The sequence below is a fragment of the Ictalurus furcatus genome, chromosome 20 (assembly GCF_023375685.1).
Source record: "Ictalurus furcatus strain D&B chromosome 20, Billie_1.0, whole genome shotgun sequence".
Taxonomy (NCBI): Eukaryota; Metazoa; Chordata; class Actinopteri; order Siluriformes; family Ictaluridae; genus Ictalurus; species Ictalurus furcatus.
The window spans coordinates 17,724,104-17,751,534 of record NC_071274.1 but is presented as its reverse complement, the minus strand read 5'-3'; the positions used below and the strand labels follow the sequence as shown (position 1 = coordinate 17,751,534).

Genomic DNA, 27,431 nt, shown 5'->3' with positions numbered 1-27,431 from the left:
GGAGAGTTCATGCAGGGAGGTTGGGGGGGCGGCGGGGGGGGGTTCAAAAATTGAGAAACATTTTGAAATGGATTATTCTCTCAAATGGCCATGGAGCTGTGCAACAGCCTAATGTGCATTTACAATCGAGCGCTGTTGAAATGTCGCTGCTTGCCTAAACTTCTCAGAGTGTAATTAAGTTTTAACGGAGATGTTCCTTCCAATGTTACGACAGTTAATATGCTGCAGGGGTGACTACACATAAGCTACGGCGATATACAGTAAGTCCTGCCTGAAAACAAACGTTCAGACCAAACGCCAACGAGAAGCCGGAGGGGGAAAGGACGTGGGATGTGAAAGACGCTCTAACCTGTGAATTTGCAAATCTCAGTTTTGTGAGCCAGTATTTCTGTGTTGATAAAATAATAATAATAATAATAATAATAATAATAATAATAGCAAAGCATAAAATGTCACCATTGAATGTTTTCTTTCAGTATGTATCATATACTGTAGGCTTACTTCATCCTTTTCTTGTTTTGAAAATGTGTTGATCTGTGTGTGTGACAATTGGTTTAACTTATTAGATTTTTTTTTTCTTTCATAAAATGAAAAAAAAAGTTTGCATACGTATTATATTAAATACGTACTTGTATACTTTACTATTATGTACAGTCCGACGTGGACTTTAAGTCTGACTGCACTTGTGTTCATTTGTAGCGACGGTATAAAGTAAACTTAAGCCGTTTCTCAATATGCGTTCTGATGCGATCTTGTGTCCTTGTGTACTCGTTCTTCATCATCATCCATCCACCGAAGTTCCGTTCCAGTACTCAAGAACACAGGTACCGGGGACGCGCGAAATTACCCGAATGCGCCACTGAGGCAAAACGATGACGGATGACGGAAGCAAGACCCATAAATACGTTTTAACATCTTTTTACTGAGAATAATCTAAACGTGCATCTAAAGAGAATGATTTCGATATCTGAATTTGATATATATGAGGATGTTGAAAAGTCGAATTTATCCCATATCCCATATTAAAGTATGCTAGCTTTCATCCTGAGGTAAGAGTAAACTCGTTAGCTTAGTTTTAGTTAACGTGAGGTCGCGGTTGCAAACAGAGAGCTTACTACATTAAAACATGCTTCGTTAACTTTTGGTTAATCAGCCAGTTAACAGTAAATCTGGGCATGTCCCACTACTAGAAACGTGCCAGGACGGGCCGTTGCATAACAGGAAGATCGCAGCACATCTCGATTCTCGCATAGATGTGTTCTATGTACTTCTGTCCTTCCGAGTTTGTTCTTTCAAGGTAGCCTGCGTTCTTACAGTTGAGAATCAGTCTTGTACTGTGTCCGACTTAACTAGGTAGTAGGAGGCCAGAACTCAGAATTGCATCAATTTCAACCTCGAAGAGTGGGGGAAACAGGGACAGCTGCGATGAGTGATGTCTTTACCTCCTGAGAACAGTGAACTTTATAGTCAGTCTTACCGAAACACTAGTATATACTGTACTGTATCTCATTAAAAGTGAAGACATGCTAGTTTGTTTATTTCTGATGCTGTGAGCAGCCTGTTGATTTGACATCATGTGCTGAACTCATGGTTCTGAGTAGGTGTTAGTGAATCTTTTGTTTTTTTTTCCTAGTCAGATGTTGGATATTCCGATATTAGTTATATTCTGAGTTTTTGAACGTGGCATTACATACTTAGCTCGTTGCATGTAAATCCAAATATTTCTTTCAGAGTGTTACTATAATATTAATATCATTTATGCTGTTAGTTTGGATCCATCCCATCCACTGACATATGCTTGGGGTTTTGTAGTCTTTTTTTTTCTTCTATCCGTATGCTAGGATTTTCTTGTCAGCAGTGTTATCATGTCAGACTCCATGTCAGAGGAGCCATTTAAATCTATGCGACAATAAAGACTGTCGATTCATAACAAAAAAATGAAGTAACTCTGAATACGGTGTATACCCGAGGTTAATGAACGTTCTCTCTGTACGTGCTCAGATCTCATATAAAGCCGTGAGCTCATTCGACCCGGTGCTGGACCTCTCCAACCAGAGTGGCAAGGTGATCAAACTAGGAAATGAGACGAGTCATGTGTTCCTGGGTCTCTATCCAGGCTCGACGTACTCCTTCACCCTGAGAGCCAGCACGGCTAAAGGCTACGGTCCTCCGGCCATCACTCAGGCCACCACCAAGATCTCAGGTCTGTTGCAGGGGAGGATTTACTTAGCCGTCATCCTGATATAATGACACACAGTTACTCTAGCAAACAAATAACGAAGCAGCAACTTGCCCAGTTGTTGTCTGAGGGGGGTAAAAGGATATATTTTTAAGGCTTAATTTTCTTAACAAATGAATGCTCACGTTCAACACTTTCACCTCGTTAATTGTATTTCGGATGCAGTGTGCTACGCAGCACAGCCTCTTTTACATTCCATACTGCATTGTGTTTGTCTCTCAGCAGTAAATGAGGGTCTGTAGATATTTAGCGGTGTGCCAGTCTGTCTGTCCGTCCGTCTTTTTTATCTATCTATCTATACCAGTTTGTGCTTTATCTCTACAGACCATATGGGAACCTCAAAGGCAGGAGGATGTAGAGTGATTTTTTTTAACTGGAGTATAGCAGTGTTATTGTTAGAGCTTTGGTGTTTAAGATATGGTGTTTCTGTCTGTCCCATTGCCCTTCACACTCTCTTCTGTGGTGTGTGTATGTGTGTGTGTGTGTGTGTGTGTGTGTGTGTAGCTCCTTCTATGCCTACATACGATCAGGAGACGTCTCTGAACCAGACTGACAGCACTGTTACCGTTCTCCTCAAACCTGCTCAAAGCAGAGGCGCACCAGTGAGGTAAGATGTCCTTTCCGATATTTTCAGAGACCCGGCAACATTCGAGGAACCTGCACTGTAGTTTGAGGAACCTTTTTGGTTCCTACACCAAACAAGGATGTGTTTTAAATTCTATGAGGGAGTTTTTACAGGAATTAAGGCTGTTGAGGTGAGTTTAAGGTTTATTACAGTTTAATGCTGTGCGTCTATTTAAATGGAGTTAAAGAGTCAGTTGTTAGCAGCAGGTTACGTTCGTCGTATTTGGTAAGTCATTTGGAGTTGTATCCAGCATTGATGTCTCACAGCTCCGTGGTCCCTGGTTCGATCCTCACCCCAGGTTACTGTCTGCGCAGAGTTTCTGTGCATGTTTTCCTACGTGTGTGGGATTCCTTTTTATGAAATAACAATAAAAAAGTCTGCATACATTTTATATTAAATACATACTTTTACCCGAATGTGTCACTGCGGCAAAACGATGACGGATGACCCAAGCCCGACCCATAATTACGCTTTAACATCTTTTTACTGACAATAATCTAAACGTGCATCTAAAGAGAATGATTTTGATATATGAATTTGATATATATGAGGTTGTTGAAAATTTATCCCTCAGAAGAATTTTAATTAAAGTACGCTAGCTTTCATCCTGAGGTAACAGTAAACGGTAAAACAGGGACGCGTACATCTTTTGTTAGCAACAATCTCGACAAGTAACTGCGATGAGTGATGTACTTACCTCCTCAAAACAGTGCACTTTATAGTCAGTCTTACCGAAACACTAGTATATACTGTACTGTATCTCATTAAAAGTGAAGAAGTGCTAGTTACTTTACTGTTGATGCTGGGAGCAGCCATGTTCATATGATATCGTGCTGGGGTTCTGAGTTAGTCATTTCTTTGTTTTTTACCTAGTCAGTTGTTAGAAATTCTGCGTTCTGAGTTTTCGAATATGGCATTATATACTTAGCTTGTTTCCTCCGGGTTCTCAGGTTTCCTCCCACCTCCCATACACATGCAGTAGGTGTATTGGTGACTGAAAATCACCCCTATGTGAATGGGCATGTGATGAATTGGCATCTGGACGGACTGTGCTTTTATATGACTATAATACACTCTGAGGCGGAGTGTGATACGGTTAAACATTAAGCAGAGGGCCAGTACCACCCCGAAAGTGTATTATTTTTATATACAGTGACAACAGTCTCTGTTGTGTGTTATTCCACTTATTCCACAGTGAGTTGCCAACAATTACAGTTTATAATTTATTAATAAATAACACGTTGCTCTTTTTAATGTTGTGGAACGTCTGTGAGATAAGACAGTTCCTGTTATCACTTACATTACAGCAACGATACCCAGTGATTCCCTCATCAGCCTCTGCTTTTCTCTCTTAAAGTGAATAAGACCAAAAAAACACAGATTGTCCACAAGTGGAAAACGGAGACTCCTCTGTCCTGAAAACTACTTTTAAAGGTCTCGTAACAGAAAACTTATCAATACTAATGATTGTGTGTTTTGTTGTTGTTGTTGTTGTTTGTTAAACGAGACATTTGTGGAAAATCTGTCTATTATTAGGCTTAGCTTATGCATAGCGTCCACCGTACAGGTCCCTGTGAATGAGCTGTTATTATAGAAACAAAAAACATATTAGAACAAGAGCTTTAATATGAACCTGTTGTTTAAGGTGCAGACGGTTATTCGAAAATAACGCATATCTGACCAATCAGATTTGAGAATTCAGCTGCGCTGGGATATACATAATTATACCACAAATATAACGTTTTAAAAGTTGTCAAAACTTGGTTTGTGATCATTTTGTCCCACAGTATGTTTAAATGCTTCTACATCCCACTGCTCTGCTCCTAATGTGTGTTTGTGTGTGTATGTATATGCATTTACCTCAGGAACGATATCTGTAACAAGGCAAATGTTGTGAAAATCATTTTAAGCTCCAGTAAGGTAGAGCTGATTCGATCAAAGCAGAGCTGCTAACCAGTAAACGTAGTTGAAAAAAGTAGCTAATATGGCAGCCGTTTCTTTTTTTTAAAAAACATCTCATTTTAGGTTACTAAAATTCACCCGATTACTAAAGTGGATTTTAAATCAGAGACGGTTCGGCACGACCTACACAAGCGAATGTTTATACGACATTTTGTAAGTGATCAATCAAATCCACAGCAGGTGTGTGAATTCTGGTGGCATTACTTCCTCAAACAGTTTTGGGATTCAGTCGGAAACACACCCAGAGAACACACGTAGTGTAGAATAACATCAAAGTGGCATGTACATTAAGCATGGATTATCCATAATGAGTATTCTAAATGCTGGTAATTCAAATACAAAGCAAATAAAGGTTCAATAAAGGAAGGCAGTGTCTGAGGCAGAACCTGTGTGAAGCCATGGATAAGCTCCCAAAGCAGCCTGTGACTGCATCTGCACTGGTAAAGACTGCATTTAGCTCGCAGCTAAACCCTCCCCTGCTTTTTCATTTTCGAAACAGTTTTTTTATCTATTTTCTTTCCTTTATTGTTTGCGGGTTTGGTCCCTGCGAGTGAGCTTTGGCCTTTGAAGCGGAGAACAAAGCGCGCGTGTGTGTGTGTGTGTCTGTGTGTGTGTGTGTGTGTGTGTTCAGGAGAAGTCTCGCTCTGAACCCTTTTCATCTCATCGCTCTGCTGCTGGCTGTCCCTTACACTATGCCATACACACACACACACACACACACACACACACACACAAGCACACTTATCTCTCCCTGCCCAATCAAATTAATAAATAGCACAGTTATGGTAGAATCTGGTGTCGGGGGCCCAGACTCTCTCCACAGCCCAGTTCCAGTTCTCCAGGCCTGGCTGCATGGTGAGCTGCTCATGAATCTCTGAGCTCTTTGGCTGTGTGCATCCAGAAACCCTGAACAGATAGAGAACAAACTGTTTCCAGCCTTAGGTCATACTACCATGCTCATTACTTGCCATTGGACGCTGTGCCAGATTTAAAACTTGCCGGATAATACCGTTCCGCTCGGCATGTTTCTGAACACCGCTGGGATTTTTAACAAAATTGATTGTTACTGCTCGCACAGTGTCCCATATTACTTAGAGTAACAAAAGCCCTGGTATACAAACAAATCAAACCACCATGTATCAAAAAAAATAAATTACATTCATGTTCTGAAATAGTGCTTCTGCTACACATTGGGCTTACCAGATTATATGTGAATGTTTGAAAGGTTTACCGCTCACTCAATACTCCTTTATTTAATCCCAATCTCCAGTGTTAATCTGACAAAATCATATTTGCACAATACAGTATTGATGTGAGGCTCTATAATGAAAAAAAAAAAGATGATGATGATGATGAAAATCTCTTTATTCTAATCCCGCATCTAATCTCTTTCCATGTTTTATTATTTCTTTGTTATTGCTGCAAGTCAGGTGGTATATTAACAACTTCTCCATGGGCAAGGGTGGTATTCTCTCTGTAGAGTAATTACAAAACGGCTGATTAGAATTACAGCGGCAGCGTGAGGGCAGGCTTTCATTAATTATCACATGGCTTCTTTTATTGGTTTACTCAAACGAAGCCTCACACGCACACACACACACACACATGCACATACACACCAAACAGCCTCTGATCAAGCTTTTAAGATCCTGACTTTGGTTTGTGTGTTTTTTTCATTGCCAAGGGCAAAACTGTGCTGTTTGTAAGGTAAGATCTGATAAAGATGTGGGTTTAATTAGATTAAGATGGCGACGAGGGAGCCGTATCAATCATTCAGGTTCTCAGACTTTGGTATAGAGGTTAGATACAGTGTGGGGAAATATGTATTCAGACACTTTTGTTTTTGTTATTTATTATACTCATATATTCACTTCAAATTGGCACACATAATATCTTTTGACTACATGTTCTTGGGCAAGGTGTCATTATAAATCTGGGGAAGATTCCTCAGAGCAAGTAGCAATCATGGTGAAAGTAACCGAGCTTCTGAAAGTTCTCAGGGGCAGCGTTATTAAACAGCACTCAACTGGAAAAACGCTACAGAGCCATTACGAAGAGCTTAAACATCCCTGCCATTACAGGTGGAAAGGTCACGGAGCCACAACTGATCGTCTCCGGACAGGTCCGGCACAAAACATTTCACAACACACTCTCAGACTAATGATAAGGAAGGTAAGAGAGACGCCAAGATTCGCGTGAAAAGAGCTGCAGGACGACCCGAGAGCAGCAGGAACCACAGTTACACAGAGAACAAAACGCAATGAACTGCACCACAGTCGTCTCTGTTCTTACACCTCATGCAAACGCCTCTGCTAAATAAACGGACAGAGATGTGCGTCTAAATTATGTTCAGTGTGTGTTTAAATTTGAAGTGGATATATGCGTCGGAAAAATATTTCATAACAGAAACAAACGTGTCTGAATATTTATTTCCTCTCAGTGTATTTGTTTCACTAGGATTTGTGTAAGGATCTAGGGAAACCTGCCAGATATCTGAAAAACAGCTAAAAAAAAAAGAAAAATCCAGTATTGACCATAATAGTCATAGTTTTGTGCCAATTATACAGTATACTTTAAGGAAACATAAATACGTTTTTACAACAAAAAAAAAAAGGCATTTTTATTTAGGCTGCTTTCTAATCATGCCTTGACTTGTTTGTCTGCAAAAAATGGCTAAGCAGCCAGTTTAAGGAACGCAGGGGTCAGTCCGCTTAAAGACAGCTCAAACCCCACTAGCTAAGCGTGATTTTTCACACAATGTACTCACGCTTTGATCACTATTATTTTGGGATAGCTTTGTGATGTAGTGAAATGGATTTCTTCTTTTTGAGCCATTCCTTGGTGGATTTGCAAGAGTGCTTAAGATCATTATCCTGTTGAAAGATCCACTTTCAGTTCAATTTCAACTTTCGGATATATAGCCTCATTATCTCCAAGCTCTCCTTGATATGATTCAGAATTCATAGTTAAATCAATGAATGCAAGCTGTTCAGTCCCTGAGGCAGCGAAGCAACCCCAAACCATAACATTCCCACCACCATGCGGCACAGTTGGTATGAGGTGCTTCTTCTGAAAAGCTGTCGTTGGTCACATGTCTGCTGTTACTGTGGCCAAACAACTCTATCTTTGATTCGTCTGTCCAGAGCACATTATTCCAAAAGGCCTGGTCTTTGCCTCTATGCTCTTCGGCAAGCTGTAGTCTCTCTTGCAAAGGCTTTTTTCCTGGCACGTCTCCCATGCAGGTCAAATTTGTGCAATCTCTTTCTGATTGTAGAAGCATGCGCTTTGACACCAAGAGTTACTAGCAGATCCTGTGATGAAATATTGGGTTTGTTTTGTTTTTTTTTGCATCAGACAGTCTGCTCTCGGGCTGAATTTCCTGGGACAGCCAGTCCTGGATAAATGGCAGTCGTCTGAAATCTGCACCACTCGTCGACGATTTTCCTTACAGTGGAATGATCTATTTCAAATAATTTGGAGATCTTTTTAAATTACTACTTAAATTTACTACAAAATATCAATTGTATGTGTCACTTCCTAGTGTATCAACTTTATTCATAGGCATTGTTTCAAATAGGATCAAATGTCTGCTTGTCCAAATATTTCCAAAAAAAAAAATTCCATGGGGTGTACTTATTTCTCACATGACTGTAGTCTTAAAATAATGGGGTGGGTTTTTTTTTTCATAAATACTGTTTAGTAGGTTACAAAAGACGCACCATCTTTCACGGAACTTGGCTGGAATCTTCAGAACGCAGCGTTCTCTCTTTTGAACTTTTAAAGACTTTAATATATTTAATAAAATATTTGTTAACAGTGTCCTTATGATACTACTGTATGAAAGACCTCAGGTGCTTCATCACCTGATGAACAAGTGTGTGTAGCAAGGTATCTGTAAGCATGTGTGCATATGTTGATTTGCGGTACAAATTTGTGTGTCTGTATGTATTTCCGTGTCGGTTCAACTACATTCTAGCCACAGCAAGAGAAAAAGAGTGAGAGAGAGACAGGGAATAAGATACAAGGCTATGAGTTCCATGCCTTTGAAGACGGCTCTGTGTCTTTCCTTTTGAAGAAGTTTCTGGATGGCACCTTTCAGTCTCTTTCACCCAGGTTCACCGAGCTTTAGATTTTGGCCGCACTGAAAAATTCAGACACAGTGCTGCTCTGCAAGACAAACAGATACTGCCGGAAAGGTAGAGCATGAAACTCAACTTGCACAGAGATCTGTGTGTAATCTATGCGTCTGTAGTCTGTGGTTTAAAATTTGCACCTCTGTTTGTACGATTAAAGCAACTAAAATATTCGTATTAAGAGTATAAGTACACGTTCAGGAATTAAAGAGGCATTATAGCCCTTTTTCCAGCTGTGCTTTTGTTTTTTTGTGAGAATAACCGCAGTGTGTTTTTTTTTTCCTCAGCAGCGAAGCAGTTTAAGATGATAAAGCAATCATCCTGGTGCTGATTGGATTTGTGAGAAACATCGCACCGAATACGCGGCGTTTCACAAGCAGCTGTCTGCTAGCGATTCGGGGCAAACGCAAACTAAATCAAAGAGAAACTTGCTGTTAGAGGAGCAGCAAAGTGCCGATAACACGGAGAACGAGTGCAATTAAAAACAGCAGGTGAACGCAGGGAATCGGGAATCTCGTGTCAATCGTCTGCGTTTCCGTTTTCAATGCGCTCCGCCAGGATTCATCCGAGAGCACACAAGTCATTTTAATATTCATGCGATTAGTAATCAGAAAACATTAACACATGCACACGCCGATAAATTTCCCTCGGCTCTAGTTGGCCGTGACAACTAATCACTATTACCACACACACACACACACGCGCGCGCGCGCGCTGACACATACACAGAAACTCATGAACTCTCTGTCTGTCTCTGTCACACATACACACACAGCTGATGGAACACTCATGACCAGAGGGAGGAGAGTATGTTTGCTGTGATGGTGGTTTAAGAGGATTAGCCATGTCGTATGGTGTTAGAATAATGTTCGGAACGGTTCGGCGACGGACCAGAAGACGCCTCCACCACGCCGTCATGCTGCCGCGCACAAAGCACGATTCGGGACGCTTTGCCTTATCGTTCACGCTTTACTCGTTCCACCACCTTTGCTGATTAGTTGGCGGCGGCCTAGGGCAAGAGAGGCAAGACGAGCTGTGCTGATAACTCACACACAAACACACACACACACACACACATATGCACACACATTCACATGCACACAGATAAATGGAAAGTGTAATTGATTGTCTGTAGCTGAGAAACAGCAGGCCACAGCTCTCATGCTGGATCTGTTTATGTAATTGATTGGGCTGAGAGCTTAAGACTTGTCAGTGCTTATCATCCTGTAAACCTGTCTTCTCTTCTCTTCTCTTCTCTTACCTTCTCTAATCTTCTCTTCTCCTACCTTCTCTTCTCTTACCTTCTCTACTCTTACCTTCTCTTACCTTCTCTACTCTTACCTTCTCTTCTCTACTCTCCTCTACTCTTACCTTCTCTTCTCTTACCTTCTCTTACCTTCTCTACTCTTACCTTCTCTACTCTTACCTTCTCTTACCTTCTCTTACCTTCTCTTCTCTACTCTCCTCTACTCTTACCTTCTCTTCTCTTACCTTCTCTTCTCTACTCTCCTCTACTCTTACCTTCTCTACTCTTACCTTCTCTTCTCTTACCTTCTCTTCTCTACTCTCCTCTACTCTTACCTTCTCTTCTCTTACCTTCTCTTCTCTACTCTCCTCTACTCTTACCTTCTCTTCTCTACTCTCCTCTACTCTTACCTTCTCTTCTCTTACTTTCTCTTTACTTCTCTTCATGTACCTTCTCTACTGTTTTTTACTCTTCTCCACTTTTCTCTTCTCATCTCTACTGTTCTCTTCTCCTGCCTTCCATTCTTCACTTTTTTGTCTTTTCTTTATTGTCTTCTATTGTTTCCTTCTTTCCTTTCCTTTCCTTTCCTTCCCTTCCATTCTCTTCTCTTGCCTTGTTTAGTTGCCTTTGCCTTATTGCCTTCCATTGTTTCCTCATTTCCTTCCCTTCTCTTCCCTTTCTACTTGTCATTTCTTTCTCAATATTTCTTTCTGCATCTCTTTTCTTCTTAATAACACTGACAGTCCTGTCAGGTAAGGATGGCACCATTGTCGTGAGATTTCTGTCAGTATTAGCTCACTCTTCTCCTGACTGGTTGTGCGGTTCAGTTAGAGTTTGTAGGTCTGTTTCTGTCAGAACAATGGATCTGGTTATTTTGCATGCAAGTCAAACCGTCTTGTTCAGAGAGCAAGTCACACCCAGATGTACACTATAGTCATGGTGGAGAGTGGAAGTGTCAGTGTTGAGTCTTGCTTGGTCATGAAGCACAAAAGAGTCTAATTAATTTTGTTCTTTAGACCCTACATGAGATTTCAGCTTGACTAAGAGTGGAATGTTTTTTTTTTTTCTATATTAACATGCCTTTGTGTTTTAATTTCATTCTGAGAAAGAGAATATTAAATTTGCAGTGCGTGAATTTGTGTGCTTTTACACCATTTGGTTCCTGTTGTTCCGGTGAGAGATTTCAGATGAAAGCACAGAGATGATCTCTCCTTGTGCAGTTTCCTTTGCTTGTTGCTTTTAAATTGCACCTGGGAGAGAGCGACATGACTAGAGAGACTCACAGAGCAAGAGAGAGAGAGTGTCAGAGAGAGGTTTATAGTATAGTGGGATAAAGCTCTCGAAGTGGTAGCACTTTTAAAACTCCCTAAGGAAGCATAGAGAATGGGGCGCGTGGAGAGGCTGTAAAGGTAGGAGGCAGTGTCAGGTCTGTGTCTCAGCACGGCTCTTAAATCAGGCAGATATAGAGCCTAGAGCAACACAAGCTGCCTGTTTGATCGCCTAGGCGTGCCGCTAGGAGAGACGATTAGCATTAACGCAGGAGAGAGAGAGGAACAAGGACAGAGGTGAGGTCTGATTTAGATGCTTCCTCTCCATACTGGTGCACACTCTATCTCTCGGTCTGTCTGCTTTCACACCAGCAGGCAGTAAATCAGGCTCTCCGGTCACTCTCCAGTCAATGGCAAGTCAATCCGGCATAATTGGCGAATGTGGTGTTTGGTTGCTGGTGAGATGGAAAGAGCCTAATTGGTGACGGAGCTACAAGAGTGCAGATGGTGCCTACCTCACAGCTCCTGCTTTCCTGCTTTCTTTCCATTCGTTCTTCTCCGTTCTTGCTCCCATAACCACACCATCTTGTTTTGCTCATGGCGGTTTTCCTGTTTCCTGTTGCCACTGCTTATCATTAGCTGTCCAATTGACTCACATATTAAATAATCACCCCAAGGAGCCAAGAGAGCAAACTTGTCCCTGCACTCCGAGTGGGAGAGATGGCGTACTCTCTCTCTCTCACCTGTCAATCACAGTGATACCAGTCAGTTGTGGGCATCTGTAAGTTCATGTATACAGAAAAGATCAAGATCCATCTGTGTCACTGTCACATAGCTGGGTTTGATAATGCGGTTCATGATCACCGTGGAAAATTATTGAGGGAACACTTCGAATCTTGTGAGAATGGGAAATTTTATATAGGCTTTTTTGTTTTTGTTTTTTTTGGCTGAATTAACGTAATCAGACCACTTATTTTTCATCAGGTAGAGGGACAGTTTACATGTAATGGAGAGCAAAAAATTTCATTTGGGTGCAGGCTTTTCTGAATAAGTTATTTCATAGCTTTGTTTAGCTATTATTTGGTGATAAAGAATGAACAAGTATTTAAAAACTTTTGACTGGTAGTTCACTTTAAAACTTTTTCTTTTGACTAATGCAGAAAATGTTTGTAAAATAAACCATGGAATTAGCAGAAATAAACCATGACATTTTAGGCTTCCAGTAAAAACAGATGATGATATTTATGATGATTAATTACAGGCACATAAGAGAGGGAGCACTCCTTACGTGAGATTCAGTTTGACACTGGCGGGAGCAATTGACTCAATGCGCCACCTGGAGGATATTCTGGGAAGTCTAACAAATGTATTTAATTCTAAGAAACTGGTCTGACTACCCCTGCGGAATTCTGCATGATAGGCTTCCTGATCCTGCATGACAAAATGCACATTATTTAAGGCCCCAACTGTAGATAGCACTTTCTTCCGAGTGCGTCCTGTGATACAGCATGAGCAGCGGTTCAAACGATGTGATTGACTGGCTTCAGATGTCTCAGGGGAAGCTCATTTTAGCCTTTGCCCTCTCCGCTTCATAGCTGTCGTGTGATAGGGCAGAGCTGGCTGGTGGATGGAAACTGGCAGGTGATCAAAGAAAAAATAGCACACACCCCAAAATCACAGGTTGTTGTACTAACCAGCACCTATAGCAGCCTATAGATTCAGTGAGGTAGACTGTAGTGCTCAGTTTAGGATCACACCTTGGGTTGTCTACTCTCTGTTCCTTTCAAAAATGCAAAGTACCTTAATTGTGCTCTGCATACCTTGGATTACATCATTTGGACGCTAACTATGGCAATGCACTGTGTGCTTTTAGCAGTGCTGTATTGTGCATAAACTCAATATGTCATATCCTTACCTCATTTATTAGCAATCTAAACAACATTTATGGAAATAGATACAGAAGCCCGTCCCATGTTTGAAGACTCTCCTCATGGAAAAATGGAATAGCCCACAGTCAGCAAAATCAAACACTTTTTTTGCTTTTAGCTCCAAATGACCTGAATATAGTAACAGAAATGTAACATCCATCCATCAATCTTCCATACCGCTTCTCTAAGACAGGGTCACAGGGGAGCCTGGAGCCTATCCCAGGGAACTCGGGGCACACACCTGGGCAGGATGCCAACCCGTTGCAAGGCACAATCGCACACACATTTACACACTACAGACAATTTTAGAGATGCCAATCAGCTTACAACACATGTGTTTGGACTGGGGAAGGAAACCAGAGTCCCCAGACTGTGGCACACACAGGGTGGAGGCAGGATTCGAACCCCCAGAGGCGTGACGCAAACATGCACTAAGCACTAAGCCATCCTTATCAAAGTCATATTTATTACTGAGTTCTTGTAGTTATTAGCCTGTTTGACTTGTCTCTTAAATCGAATGGGTTTAATCTGAACCTCACTCTCACAAATCATGGCAGATTGGTGTAAATCCGGTGGAAAGTTCAGGAATAAAAAGCTCTCTGGCTTCAATAAATAGCGCAAAAGCATATCGTACACATTTAAATAATGAGCCTGGAGTGCACAGAATTCATTTTACAGCTAAGGGGTTTATAAAAAGTTTGACAACCCCTGCATTAGAGGAACTGAGGATGGGAATCTGTAGCTGCCTTCTAATTGTAGATGATTATATATATCATCTGAAATATTTAATACTGACTTCTTATAATAAAATACCTTGTATGGAGATGTCTGTATAAGAGTAGAGTATGACATTTTGCACATCAATGCAGTTTTTTTTTAAACAGAGAATTGCAATGTATCTAAGAATCGATCCTTTTTTTTGCATCCATATTAAGTCTGATTTTATCTTTCCACCTTTTGTGGAAAAAAAAATAATAATAATTTTTTTTAAATTCAAATGAGTTATTTTGATCTCACTAGAAGTTAGGGGTTATAAGCAGGTGCGTTTGTGGCTCGCTCCTTTCTCTCGCTCTTTCCCCTGATGCAGGCGCGGTGTGTCAGCTCTCTCCACAGTCAGAGGTTTTAATCAATTAGTCATGGGGCCGCAGGGAGGCATCATGTCAAGCTCGAGCAAGGGAACGACAGGTTAGAGAGTGTGAGAGCGTATTTCTTCCTCCCCAGTGCCGCTTGGCCCTCGGCCACCACAGGAAGAACCACAGAAGCGTTCTTCACTTCCTCCGAGGATTAGCTGATGTCATCAACCGAGACGGCATGTCAAACCCAATCGTCTGCACATATTTTTCTAGCTATGTAGATTCTACATGAGCGCACTGGAGCATATGGTGCATGTTTATGATCGTATTTAGTGCCTAAAGGCCTGCATGTTAGCAATAACGATCATTTCAGGGCATATTTTATAGTCATAGCACTAGGCAAACAGTGTTGCTGCCAGTTTAACATGTAATGCTCTGGAACACCTCATTCCTCAGATGGCCTTTGCGTTTGTCACTGTTTATTTCTGTATTTTTATCTTCTTTTGGGGGAGTTCATGTCATGCTGAATTAGGCAAATGACTGAATGATTGGATGGTGCCACTCTGTCTACAGTGAGGGGTCTGAGGTGCGTGTCATAGCTGCTCAAGCACATAATCATTAGGCATTAGGAAGTTTGTTTTCTTGTAATGCAAGACAGTTAGGGGTTGTTGTTTTTTTTTTGGTTGTTTATTTGGTAATTGTGCTGTTCAAACCTTGATGTTGATTGGTCTAGCTGCAGGACAAATCAGTTTTATATTAATGCACTTATTCTGATACATTACTGTTTCTGTAGTAGCTTTCACAGAGACTAAAATGGCAGACTTTTCACATGTGTAATTGTTGATGAGGGAATGTTTATTTAGTGTTTTTGGATGGAGTCTCAATTGTCAGCGCTTTGTAACAGTCAGAGGTAAAGTCGTCATTTTTCCTCCACAGGAAAGTGGTACAGTTTCTCTGTAGCCTGACAAGCTGTATTATTATTATTATTATTTGTCATATTAACTTCAAGAGATTAAAAACATTTGGGGCTGGAGAAGGAACGACTATTTATTATTTGTAGAAAGGGTTTTCCTTGCTACAGAAAGCCTTAGGCGCAGCACCTATGTGTTTTTGCGGAGCACCTTAATCCAAATATATAAAAGGGCATTTATTTTCATAAAATCTCAAGCATGTTACTTGGTGAAATGAATAGACGTTTGACTGTAAGTACAATAAGTGTTGCCAGCTTTCTTTTACAAATACGGTAAAGATAATGGTCGAAAACAACGTGAAAAACCTAAAATAACTTAATATTTCCTTCGAATAATTTCAAACCCTCCAACCACCACCACCACCTCCCAGAACCCAGTCAGCACCTCAGGCCTCTGAAACCTCAGGGAAACCCGGATAGCAGTCAGCGCGCTTACGTGGACAACAATAATCCACTATTAACCCGATTACGACGATACTCTGATTAAGAAACTACCATGTAAACAGCAATTTTTAATTACCTTAATCCGATTATGGTCATACTCGAAGTAAACACAAATCGTATTAAGACATGTGGAGTAGTACTGTTTTAGTCGCATTATGGACATGTATTACAGACATGTAAACACCTTAATCACATTATAAACGTCGTGTGGGAGTTTTCACCGCATTTTGCGACAGGACACGTACACACACGGCAGTGCTCAACCGTTTTACGGCAAAAAAGAGAGCAAGGCTGTGTCCCAAACCGTGTACTTGCCTACTATAGGCCTGTAGTAGGAGAAATACATGTATCTCGGCTACTATACAGACGGTAAGTAAGCGGTTTGGGACGAAGCCCACAGCTTCAAGCAGTCGTCTATTAGCACGTATAGCATGTCAAATAATTAACCGCACTGGAAGCGTTCGTAAAATTTAAAATAAAAACACCCAAAACTGTATACGGTACCATGACGAAGACGAACTGTATGTTGATACGTGAAATTCTGGAGGGAACGTCGGACGGCGTGGCGCGGTGACGCAATGACGTGTGCCGTTAATCTAATTATGTTCTATAACATGTAAAACGGGAACATGACAGGAGTATTCTAAAAGCGACTCATGTAAACACCTTAATCACAATATTATCTTACTCAGAGTAAGGTCAATAATTAGATTACTGCTGTCCATGTAAACATAGTCAGTGATAACTAAGTGATAATAGGAACTAACTTGTACCACAATTGTTCCACAACATTATGTATAACTATAAACAGGCGAAAAGTATATCGTGTTCTTCTTTAATACATTTTTTTAAATGTAATTATTGGGTTGTAAGATTGCTGTGGTGTAAGAGGATTAAAACACTTCAGGATGTGGTGTTACTGGAAAATAATCATCTTCAGTGTGGTGACTTTAACTCTGCTTCGAGTCGGAACACGTCACACCACCGTGTCGTTGATTATCTTCCTATAACAGCATGCTCCTTTGTGTTTTAATCCTAAATTCATTTTTGGCTCCACTCTATAATTGTCATAAATTATATGAAAGATTACGGAAATAAAATACAGCACGTCTACTGCCTAGAATGGCTTTACTGGAAATCTAGTGAAACTTTCTCTGAAATCTTTAAATGTCAATGGATTATTCATATTTACCCTGGATATCTGAAAGTTAAAAAAAAGAAATGAATATATATATTTTTTTGCTCATCAGTTTTTTCCTCATTTTCATATACTTTAATCACCATGTGTGTGTGATGGTGTTGTTAAAGCAGCATTCAGTTTTCCTCAAAGTAAACAAGAACAAGTTGACAGCAGGGGCAAGGAGAGCATGTGGCGTCCATCTTGCGTCCTTGGATCTTCATAGCCGTTGGCAAGCTCCATTTTGCCTGAGGGCTTTGGGAGGGGGGGTCTTTTCATACCCCCATCTATCATGCATGACAACACACAAATACACACACCTACCACTACATCATATGAGACCTTTCACTTTTATTTTGTGCATTTTTTGGAGAATATTAAGTGCTCTTGGATAAACTGGGGATCTGTTTCCACAGTAACAGAAGGAAGAGGAACATTGCTCGTTGGAGATGTGGAAATGGGTTCAAATTTATTGATAAGTGAGCTTGCTCACACAAGCTTTTACGGAGACGTCCAGCATTCATCAAGTAGACTGTTCACACCAGCCGACATTATTATTTGATTTGGAAATATGCGCAGCTATAAATTGGGAACGGCTACGAGTTCTTTGTACGAACATCATTTCCTAGCTCTTATCATACAGGTCCTGTCATTATTTGAATTTACTGTTAGATCAGTGCAAGAAAAGGCAAACCTTCGCTTTAATCTAATCTGGATGTGTTGCTACCCCATGATCTCTGAGAAGAGGATTCATATAAACACCGCTAGGGATGCATTTTTTTTTTCTTTTTCAGACTGAATATGAGTATGAGTACGTTTTTAGTATTAGTCGATATGGATATTGATACTGAGTAACCTACTGTATATTATTAAGTATTATAGTATCATTGTGGAACATTTTGTTTATCTCTAATTATGTCGGTTGCTGCCATGGGCTGCAAGCAGTGAGCTCATTGTGCTTGGTGTTTTATGTTTAAAATGTATGGTGTTTAAGCATTTTATTTAATAGAGAGTGAGACAGGAGCACCCAGAGTAGTATCAGTGAGTGTGGTGATAAAAAGTGAGCGCAAGGTGCCATGAATTGTACCTGGTCTCGTGAGCAAAGTGTAGACCCGTGTGTCTCATCGCTCAGTGCTCGCTGAACCGTTTTTTTGATGCACGCTCTCTTTACTGCTCGATGCTCGCGAATACCTTTGTGTGTGTGCAATTGATGGCATTTTTTTTAATGAAAACACACCAAGCTTACATCACACACTCTCACATGGTATCAGAGTACAGTATCAGAGTATCAGTCTCAGTATTGATGCATCTCCAGTCTCTGCTTTAGGATCCTGCGGAGACGTTTCGCTCGAATCCCGAACCCAAATCGGACAGAGTAGGATCACTTAGTAAGGAATTTATTAAACAAAAGGATTCAATCTTTCCAAATGCAGTTGGTGATATTGACCTGCAGTCAGTTATTCAATTGTGATTTATGAGCTGCGAGCAGAAGCCAGTGGAAATCGGGCCCCATTCAGGTCATGAAATATCAATATATCGGATAAAACACCGAGATGGTGATCAGTAACACGATTTCTAATGATCGCTATCATCTCATTATGGTTGCTCCTTTGGCTCGCTCGCTCTCTTTCTCACTCTCTCTCCCAGTCCCTCTCACTTTCTCGTTTATTTGTAATCAGAATAGGCCTGCCATATTTTGCCCCCATTACCTCTAACCTCACTATGAGGCCAGGTGCTAATTAACTTCAGTTTCTCAGACGCAGACCCTCACCGGAATAAATATTTCAGCAGATCATATTTCTTTTCTAAACAGGAGGACCCGGCACTTAGCCACAGGAGGCCCAGTGACTGATGCCAACATATAAAAGAGATTCAAAGCTGCAGGATGCATAATGATAGAGTTAGCCAGAAGTTTCAATCTTCATGAATGCATAAAGGCTGGTTGTATCACAGTTATTTATTAGAGGCACCCTACAGTGCTGTTTGGGGAGCTGTAAGGGTCGGACCATACTGTAATATAGAGATGCTTCAGGCACAAAAAAAAAAAAAGAAAAAAGAGGCTTTTCAGCTGTTTCAGATTTTTATTTAATGAGAAAACCGAGGAAAAGGGCAGCGGTCGGCTTCAGCCACACATAAATGTGGAATTTGGTAATTTCATTAACTACAGTATATTTATATACCTTGCTCTTTATAGTCACAGATAACCTTTCGCTAGCAAGCCCAAACAAACCCAGACTTATTACAGATTAGCCAGCCCAAAGGTCAGATTAGCATCAGTCAACATTCATTCTGCTAGCTGCTAACCATTGCATGGCTGGCTTGCCCAAACTCTCAGAACAAGTAACTCCAAATGTTCATTTGTTTCATTTTATCAGATGACAGAAATCACATATGATCTTAAAGGAGGGGGGAAATGTTGTAGCCTTTTTTAAGTAGCATGCCACAGGCATTCAAAAATGGCATCACACATATCATACAAATATAGCAATCCTGTAGGCATGGAAGACTCAAAGCTTGTCTTGTAATTAGCATACTACTTGACCATATGCTAGAGCTGTAGAATATTTAGCAACATTGGCAACTAACACAGGCAATCAGTTAACGTAAGATATCGACAGCCATAGTCGTGACACTCTAATTACCCACCGTTTGGCTTTCCGTTTAGAAACTATGTGCCATTCCTTATATTTTGCCATTTGTTACAAACACAAGCTGCTCAGCAGCCATTTTTAACTAAAGATCATGTAATTATATTATAGCTTTGACACTTTTTGATGGTAGTGCAAAACAATACAATATGTAGTTTAAAAACTAGGGAGGCATGTCAACTGAATATGCTTGTATTGGTTAGTTTATTATTTTCATTGCTAAAAATAAGTGTGTGTAACTTGAGCATAAATTAAATTACAGCATTAAATTAAATTACCAAATGTTAATAATTAGCTGAACTCAGATCCGTGGGTGTAAATATTCAGCCTCTTTTTTTTTTCAGTTAATCATTGCAAATGTATTAATTAAGGCATTCATATTTGTCTTTGTGGACTTATTATTTATTCTTTTTCTTTATTAATATTTATAGATGAAATAAATATTTATTATGATTTGGCTGCTTTTATTTATTTTTTTTTTAAACAAGAACCCCCAACCCTGGAGGTGTGCGGCAAACGTGCTAATCACTAAGCCACTGTGGAAGTGCATTTGTGTATCTAGTGTATTATTTATTTATATTATTTAGTTATTCATTGGGCTTACTGTCCCTAAAGTAACAGAGTTTAAATATGACTTTAAGTATTACTAATATTAAATATTAATACCATCCTGCCATAATGTTCAGCATGCAATGCTATTGGGACATAAGGCCATTGATGTTGTCATAAGGCTCAGTAGTTACTCCGAATTTATGAACATAAATGCGAGGGGCGGTGTCACCATTATAAATCTAAATGATAAAATTGTAAAAGTGCCTACCATGGTAGAAAGATACGGTACAGTTTTATATCTAATTATACCACTGTGCTGCAGTTATGTTTGCTCTTTAATTATTCACATGTTTAAAGGTGAAGCAGCACCTTGGGATATTGTTTTGTGCTTTTCTGCAGAGAAATTCTGCTGCTCTGTTGCTGCAGTACTTTAGAATATTGGACATGATTCAGTACGCAATGTTAAAGAAAGCACACATGATGGAAGACACTTGTGGTGTCTTAGAGTCGGCAGAGCAGAAGATGAAAGACAAGCTGGAAAGTATGGAGAGATTGTGCTGGAGATTGGACTAGGGCACTGTGTCTGATTGTAGATCTGTCTATAGATGATGTAGGACTTTGTTCTCCTGAAGGAGAATGGAACCTGAGATTGAAATTGGTTTCATCCCTACAAAGAAGGACTCAGCATTTCAAAATAACTTCCCTTGTTGTATACATATTAATTTATTAGCTTTTATTGTGAGCCCAACACCCTTTGTTGTTTGCCTGTGAAACACTTTGTAGTGCTATGGTGGGTCAATATTATTTTTTTCCCTTCTGTCTTTGTCTGACTGTCTGTTTCACAGTGTATATCAGGTGGTGGTGGAGGAAGAGAGGCCCAGACGAGCACGTGGCGGTGAGGCAGAGATCCTGCGCTGTTACCCCATCCCCGTCCACTACCAGAACGCAACATCACTCAACTCTAAGTACTACTTCACAGCAGAATTCCCCTCTGGGGGTATCCCGTCCCCTCTGCCTTTCACAGTGGGGGACAACAGAACCTACAATGGCTTCTGGAATGCACCCCTGCTTCCCCACAAGAGCTATAGTGTCTACTTCCAGGCCGTCAGCACAGCTAACGGGGTGGGTGTTAATAGTGTGGCTTAACAGAACCCAAGGTGTGGCATCACCTGACACAATACTACCCCATTTTTTATACCTGGTCATACAGAACTAGAACCAAATTTAAGCTAAACCAGTACCAATAGCCTTGACTTACATCCTGTTAGCTACAATATGAAACCCTAGCAGTTAAGAAACATGAGACAATAGAGGGCTTGTCCAATCCCGCATACACTTTTGATCAATCCCACCCACTCCTGCAGATACTCTTGATCAATCCGGCCCATTTCTGCAGAAAGTTTGACCAGTTCCACCCTCTCCCACTGAAAGTGTGACCGGTCTCTCTGGCAGTACATTTGTCTCTGACAGAAAGTTTTACAAATCCCACTAGCTCCTGCAGAAAGTTTGAACAAATCTCTCCACTCCTGCAGCAAGTTGTACCAATACTGCCACCTCCAGCAGATAGTATTGCCAATCCCCTCACTAATGTAGAAAGTTTGACTAATCCCCTTACTCCTGCAGAAAGTTTGACCAATCCCCTCACTAATGCAGAAAGTTTGACAAATCCCCTCACTCCTGCAGAAAGTTTGACCAATCCCCTCACTCCTGCAGAAAGTTTGACCAATCCCCTCACTCCTGCAGAAAGTTTGACCAATCCCCCACTCTTGTAGAAAGTTTGATCAATCCCCTAACTCCTGCAGAAAGTTTGACCAATCCCCCACTCTTGGAGAAAGTTTGACCAATCCCCTCACTCTTGTAGAAAGTTTGACCAATCCCCCCACTCTTGTAGAAAGTTTGACCAATCCCCCCACGTTTGTATAAAGTTTGACCAATCCCCCTACTCTTGTAAAAAGTTTGACCAATCCCTTCACTCTTGTAGAAAGTTTGACCAATCCCCACACTCTTGTAGAAAGTTTGACCAATCCACACACTCTTGTAGAAAGTTTGACCAATCCACACACTCTTGTAGAAAGTTTGACCAATCCCCACACTCCTGTAGAAAGTTTGACCAATCCCCCACTCTTGTATAAAGTTTGACCAATCCCCCACTCTTGTATAAAGTTTGACCAATCCCCCCACTCTTGTAGAAAGTTTGACCAATCAACCACTCTAGTAGAAAGTTTGACCAATCCTCCTAATCCTGCAGAAAGTTCTACCAATCACCCACTCTTGTAAAAAGTTTGACCAATCCCCACACTCTTGTAGAAAGTTTGACCAATCCCCCACTCTTGTAGAAAGTTTGACCAATCCCCACACTCTTGTAGAAAGTTTGACCAATCCCCCACTCTTGTAGAAAGTTTGACCAATCCCCCACTCTTGTAGAAAGTTTGACCAATCCCCTCACTCCTGTAGAATGTTTGACCAATCCCCCCCACTCTTGTAGAAAGTTTTATTAATCAGAAGGTTTGACCAATACCACCCACACACAAGTAAGATTTTACCAACCCCACCCATTCCCAAAAAAAGTTTTAGCAAGCCCTCTATCACCCATCGAAAGTTCTACCAATCCCACCCATTCCTCCAATCTGTATTTTTGTCTTCCTCTGCTCATGATATTTTCTGACAATTATGGTTCTCAAATTATAGACAAACTAGTTATATAAACCACTCTGACACTGACCATAATGAAGGATTTACTGGAGATGAATGAAAGCAGTAAATGCATCATGGGATGCCTTATAATGTATTATTTTTCTGTGATCCAGCAGTCAAGATGTGGCAAATGACCCTCCTGGTTAGAACTAGTGCTAGGGAGCCAGAAACGAGTACAGCGTTAGTGTGCAACTCACTACTTCTGTTTGAGTGAGTGCCAGCGTATTCTGGTGCTAGTAGATGTTTTCACTCCTAATGGATGCCATTTGAGGCCGTGATTTCAAAATTGGCCTGACTTGAAACTGAATTCACATGCACGCACACACACACAGAAAAACATTGATGGAAGACCTTTGTATGCTTTACAAAGCATCTCTCCACTTCGCCCCCTGTTAGAGCTGAATGCGGTGACATTATGAATAAGTATAGTTTAGGCTCTTCCCCTGGACCACAGTGTTACTGTACACCGGGCCATTTTAGCGCCTCAGAAATACATTGTCAGGTGAAAGGTTCGAAAGGCTCACACCCAATCAGAGGAGGCTTCTCGCAAAAGAAGGGAGAACTAAGAAGGTTAAAAGCACTTCAGCCATGACAGCTAAAGTTTCTCCTGGAGAGTGTGTGAGTGACACGGCCACAGTGCGCAGAGTGCACCCACTTCCATCGGACACATTAACACCGTGCTGCTTAATGCATTTCTGAGCTTCTCTTTTCTCTCCAGCTCCATGTCTCAATCTCCGCCTGTCTCTTTTCTGTTTCTCTCTGCCTCTCCTTCACTCGCTCTCACCTTCTCTCCACCCATGCTCTTAAAGTAAGCTGCTGTTTGGATTGACAGTAGTGACACTGCTTTTCTTTCTTTAAAAGGCTGCTCTATGTCTTTGTGTAGAGGGAGAGCTGCAGCTCATTTCCTAATTGACTGAAGACCTGTGTTTTAGTGCTACTCATGAATGCTGATGGGCACTTAGCCAGACAGCCTCACGTCTGTTTATTCAAGTCTGATAATTAATCAAATCCCACACTCCTAATGCCCTTCCTTTTAGCTAGAGATGGGGGGAAAAGAAATGAAACGTACTATTTTCTAACAACTATCTAAAAATTTAAATAACTAAATAAATGTATTTATGTTGTAAAGAGCTTTCAGGCTAGTATTTCTGGCAAGCTGTTTTCCCTCAGCTAGCATGATACCCAGGATACATATTGCTATTTTCTATACTGAAGCTATATTACTCCCTTCAATCACACACTTGTGTTCTTCTCTGCAGGAGACTAAAATAGACTGTGTGCGAGTTGCCACCAAAGGTAAGGCTCTGTATTGAGTTAGCATGTTGGCATAGTTTGATGTGTTTTACTAGCATAATGGCCTTTTGCTGTGTGCACTAATATTAAATGGTTGATTAACGTCACTAAGCACTTGATTTAAAGACCGTATTTTTTCTGCTTGACGTAGGGTTTAAAAAAACTGGTGGTTTTGCAATGCCAATACATACATGAGTTAATCATTCAAAAGAATTAGAAAAATGAAAATAAAAAGGTCAAGCAACAACAATTTTCGGACCGCTTGAGATGGACCGACCTGTCTACTGTACTAGCTGCTTTTACAACGTATAAACATTTTGGTGCATGAGAAATATACTGTGTAATTGTCTATAACTGAATTTCGATTGTCAAATCTTGAAATGACTCTTCACCCAGAATCATATAACATAAAGTTAATTGTTTCACATTTTCAGTCATTATATATGATTTTTGCAACTCTGGATCTGTGAGTAAACTTGGCTTCTTGCTTAAATATTTTGGAAAGGTTTCTTCCACTTTCATGCAAGTTGCAAGGCCTGTATTTGCATATTGTCCCTGATTGGCTCATATATTTTGTGATGTAATAAAACCTGGGTCAAGTAAAAAAAAAAAACCCCACTGCAGTGGCAGTTTAGAATTACATTTAGGCTAATTTGTATTGTTGATTAGAATGTAATGTGCTTTTTAAAAATATATATATTTCTGATTTGGAATTGTTCAGCTTGACAATTAACTGCTTAAACACTTGTTTGTTTGTTTGTTTTTCTCTTTCTCTGTTTGCCTTTACTTACAATATATTTTACTCTCTCTCTCTCACACTGCATGCTGTTGTGGATCTCACTCTGTCAGCCGCTATTCTAGTGACGCAGCTCACTACTCCCTACATCCGCATTGCTCCAGCTGCAGGCGACAACCAACTAACAGGTCAGACACTCACCCTGCCAAGACTGTCTCCCCCCATCCGCTTCCATTACTCCCACCATCACACCCCATCAAAAAGACAGACAGCTCCGTGTGTGTGTCTGTGAGAGTGTGTGTGTGTGTGTGTTTGCGGTGAACTTTGGCCCTGATGCAATACTCACTTCTGTTTCAGTCACACCGTTGTGTATAAACAAGCATGCATAAATCTAAAGTCTATCAATCACAAAACACTTCACAATCTTTTTGTGATAATTGTTCACACACACACACACACACACACACACACGCGCGCGCGCACACAGTGCTCATGTTGCCATAAACACAACACTGATATCTGACAGACTCGTAGTACAGCAAATCTGAATCAAAACACAATCACACAAGCTATTCCCTAACAAGGTGCCAGGATGTAATATTAAATCTCTGCACAAGTGGTTCAGATTGTGTAGAAACACACACACTGACACACACACAGTTGAGCAGAACATCCCATTTCTCTAATTTGTCATCCCAAACTCACTGTCACAGGGAGGAAAAACTGTTCACAGGTGGCAGAATTGACATGGCTTCACATTATGTTGTACACACACACACACACACACACACACACACACACACACACATACACAGTAATACACTCTTATCTATAGAAGAGAAGAGGCAGTGTGCTGAACCTATCACATATTGCCTTCCTGTCGTTATCACATAGCTTCAGCTTTATCAACTCAGCAGTCCTAATGGCTCCTAGAAATAAACAGCCCACAGGTCTCAGTGGACTTCCTGTGCTTTGTATGACAGGTTAAAGGAATTCTCCAGCATTTTTCCAGTACCTAATCTCTATCAGCAATGCATGTGCAAATTACATACTGAGAAAAGAACACCTGTTTACTCAGAATTCACGTGGAACTGTTAAATTTCATCAATAAATGAATGAATTAAATAACCTTCCTTTGTGTAGTCTGGGTTTCTCCCATATCCCACAAACATGTAATGTAGGGATGTAGCCGAAAAAAAACGCATTATTCATTTTGGTCATGTTCATGTTAAAAGCAGCAGTGAGATGCAGTTACAGTATCCTTAGGAACTACCTGGTCAGGGTTGTGCTGGTTTCAAATTACATTTACATTTATTCATTTAGCAGACTAACCCCTAAAATTCCAACCCCCATATTATTTTAAAAAAATAAATAAATAAAAACCTACTCTGTCTCTTACACCTCTACGCTGTGCACTTTGCTTCTCTAGAACACAATTAAAGATCTTGTATAGTAGCACTACTTGTATTGTTCTCCGCTTGATATATCGCTTTGCTTGTATTTCCTCATTTGTAAGTCGTTTTGGATAAAAGCGTCTGCTCAGTGAAAAAATGTAAATGTAAATTAGGCTACTAGTTTGTATCTATTTTGGGACATAGGATCAACCAAATTAATTAGAAAATATTACAGGCATGTACAAACAAAAATAATGACTGTGAGAATTCACAGTATTTTCCAGTGTTTCCTTGGGCATAGATGTAGGATTCATCCATCCATCCATTTTCCATACCACTTATCCTGCACAGGGTCACGGGGATCCTGGAAACTATCACAGGGAAAACAGGGCACAAGGCGGGGGACACTCTGGACGGGGTGCCAACCCATCGCAGGGCACAAACACACACATTCACTCACTACAGACAATTCTAGACAATGGAAATGCCAATCAGCCTACAAGGCATGTTTTTGGACTGGGGGACGAAACCGGAGTGCGCGAAGGAAACCCCTGAAGCACAGGGAGAACATGCAAACTGTAGGGTTCATATGTAATTAAATAAATGAAACATACCTGTTTAGGCCACACCCACGTCAGGTTTAAATCTGAATACAGACTCAGGTACGTACGTGTATTTGCAGCACTAACTGAAGACGCACGAATGAACCATTACACTCTTGATGAACAGGTCTTGATGAACAAAGAGAACCTGAGAAAAAGTCTTACCAAAGCTGCACTTTGCACTTTTCATCAAGCCAAACCTTGTGAACTTATTAATAATCAACCTCAAATGGCAATCTATAAAATTGCTCCAAGCTGGGAAAGAATGACTTGTAGAGTTTAATTTACAAATACATTTATATGAAAAATTCATGAAAGCACTTCTTATAAACAATCGCTCCAATAACTGCCCTTAGACTTCTAAGTGCGTTTTGGCTGAACATGTTTTTCAGTATATAGATATGTTGAAATCTTTCTTTTTAATCCTGCAGTAACTCTACAGCCTGT

At 40.5% G+C, this 27,431-nt stretch overlaps 1 protein-coding gene across 1 annotated transcript in view; it reads left to right on the top strand.

The window, feature by feature from the left end:
- Nucleotides 1-27,431, top strand: part of LOC128624350 (receptor-type tyrosine-protein phosphatase mu-like) — a 251,324-nt gene that overhangs the window by 155,864 nt on the left and 68,029 nt on the right. Inside the window, exons 10-14 of the mRNA XM_053651932.1 lie at nt 2,002-2,203; nt 2,744-2,846; nt 21,111-21,387; nt 24,219-24,255; nt 25,102-25,176. Coding sequence (XP_053507907.1) covers nt 2,002-2,203; nt 2,744-2,846; nt 21,111-21,387; nt 24,219-24,255; nt 25,102-25,176 — 694 coding nt within the window. The remainder of the gene's footprint in view (nt 1-2,001; nt 2,204-2,743; nt 2,847-21,110; nt 21,388-24,218; nt 24,256-25,101; nt 25,177-27,431) is intronic.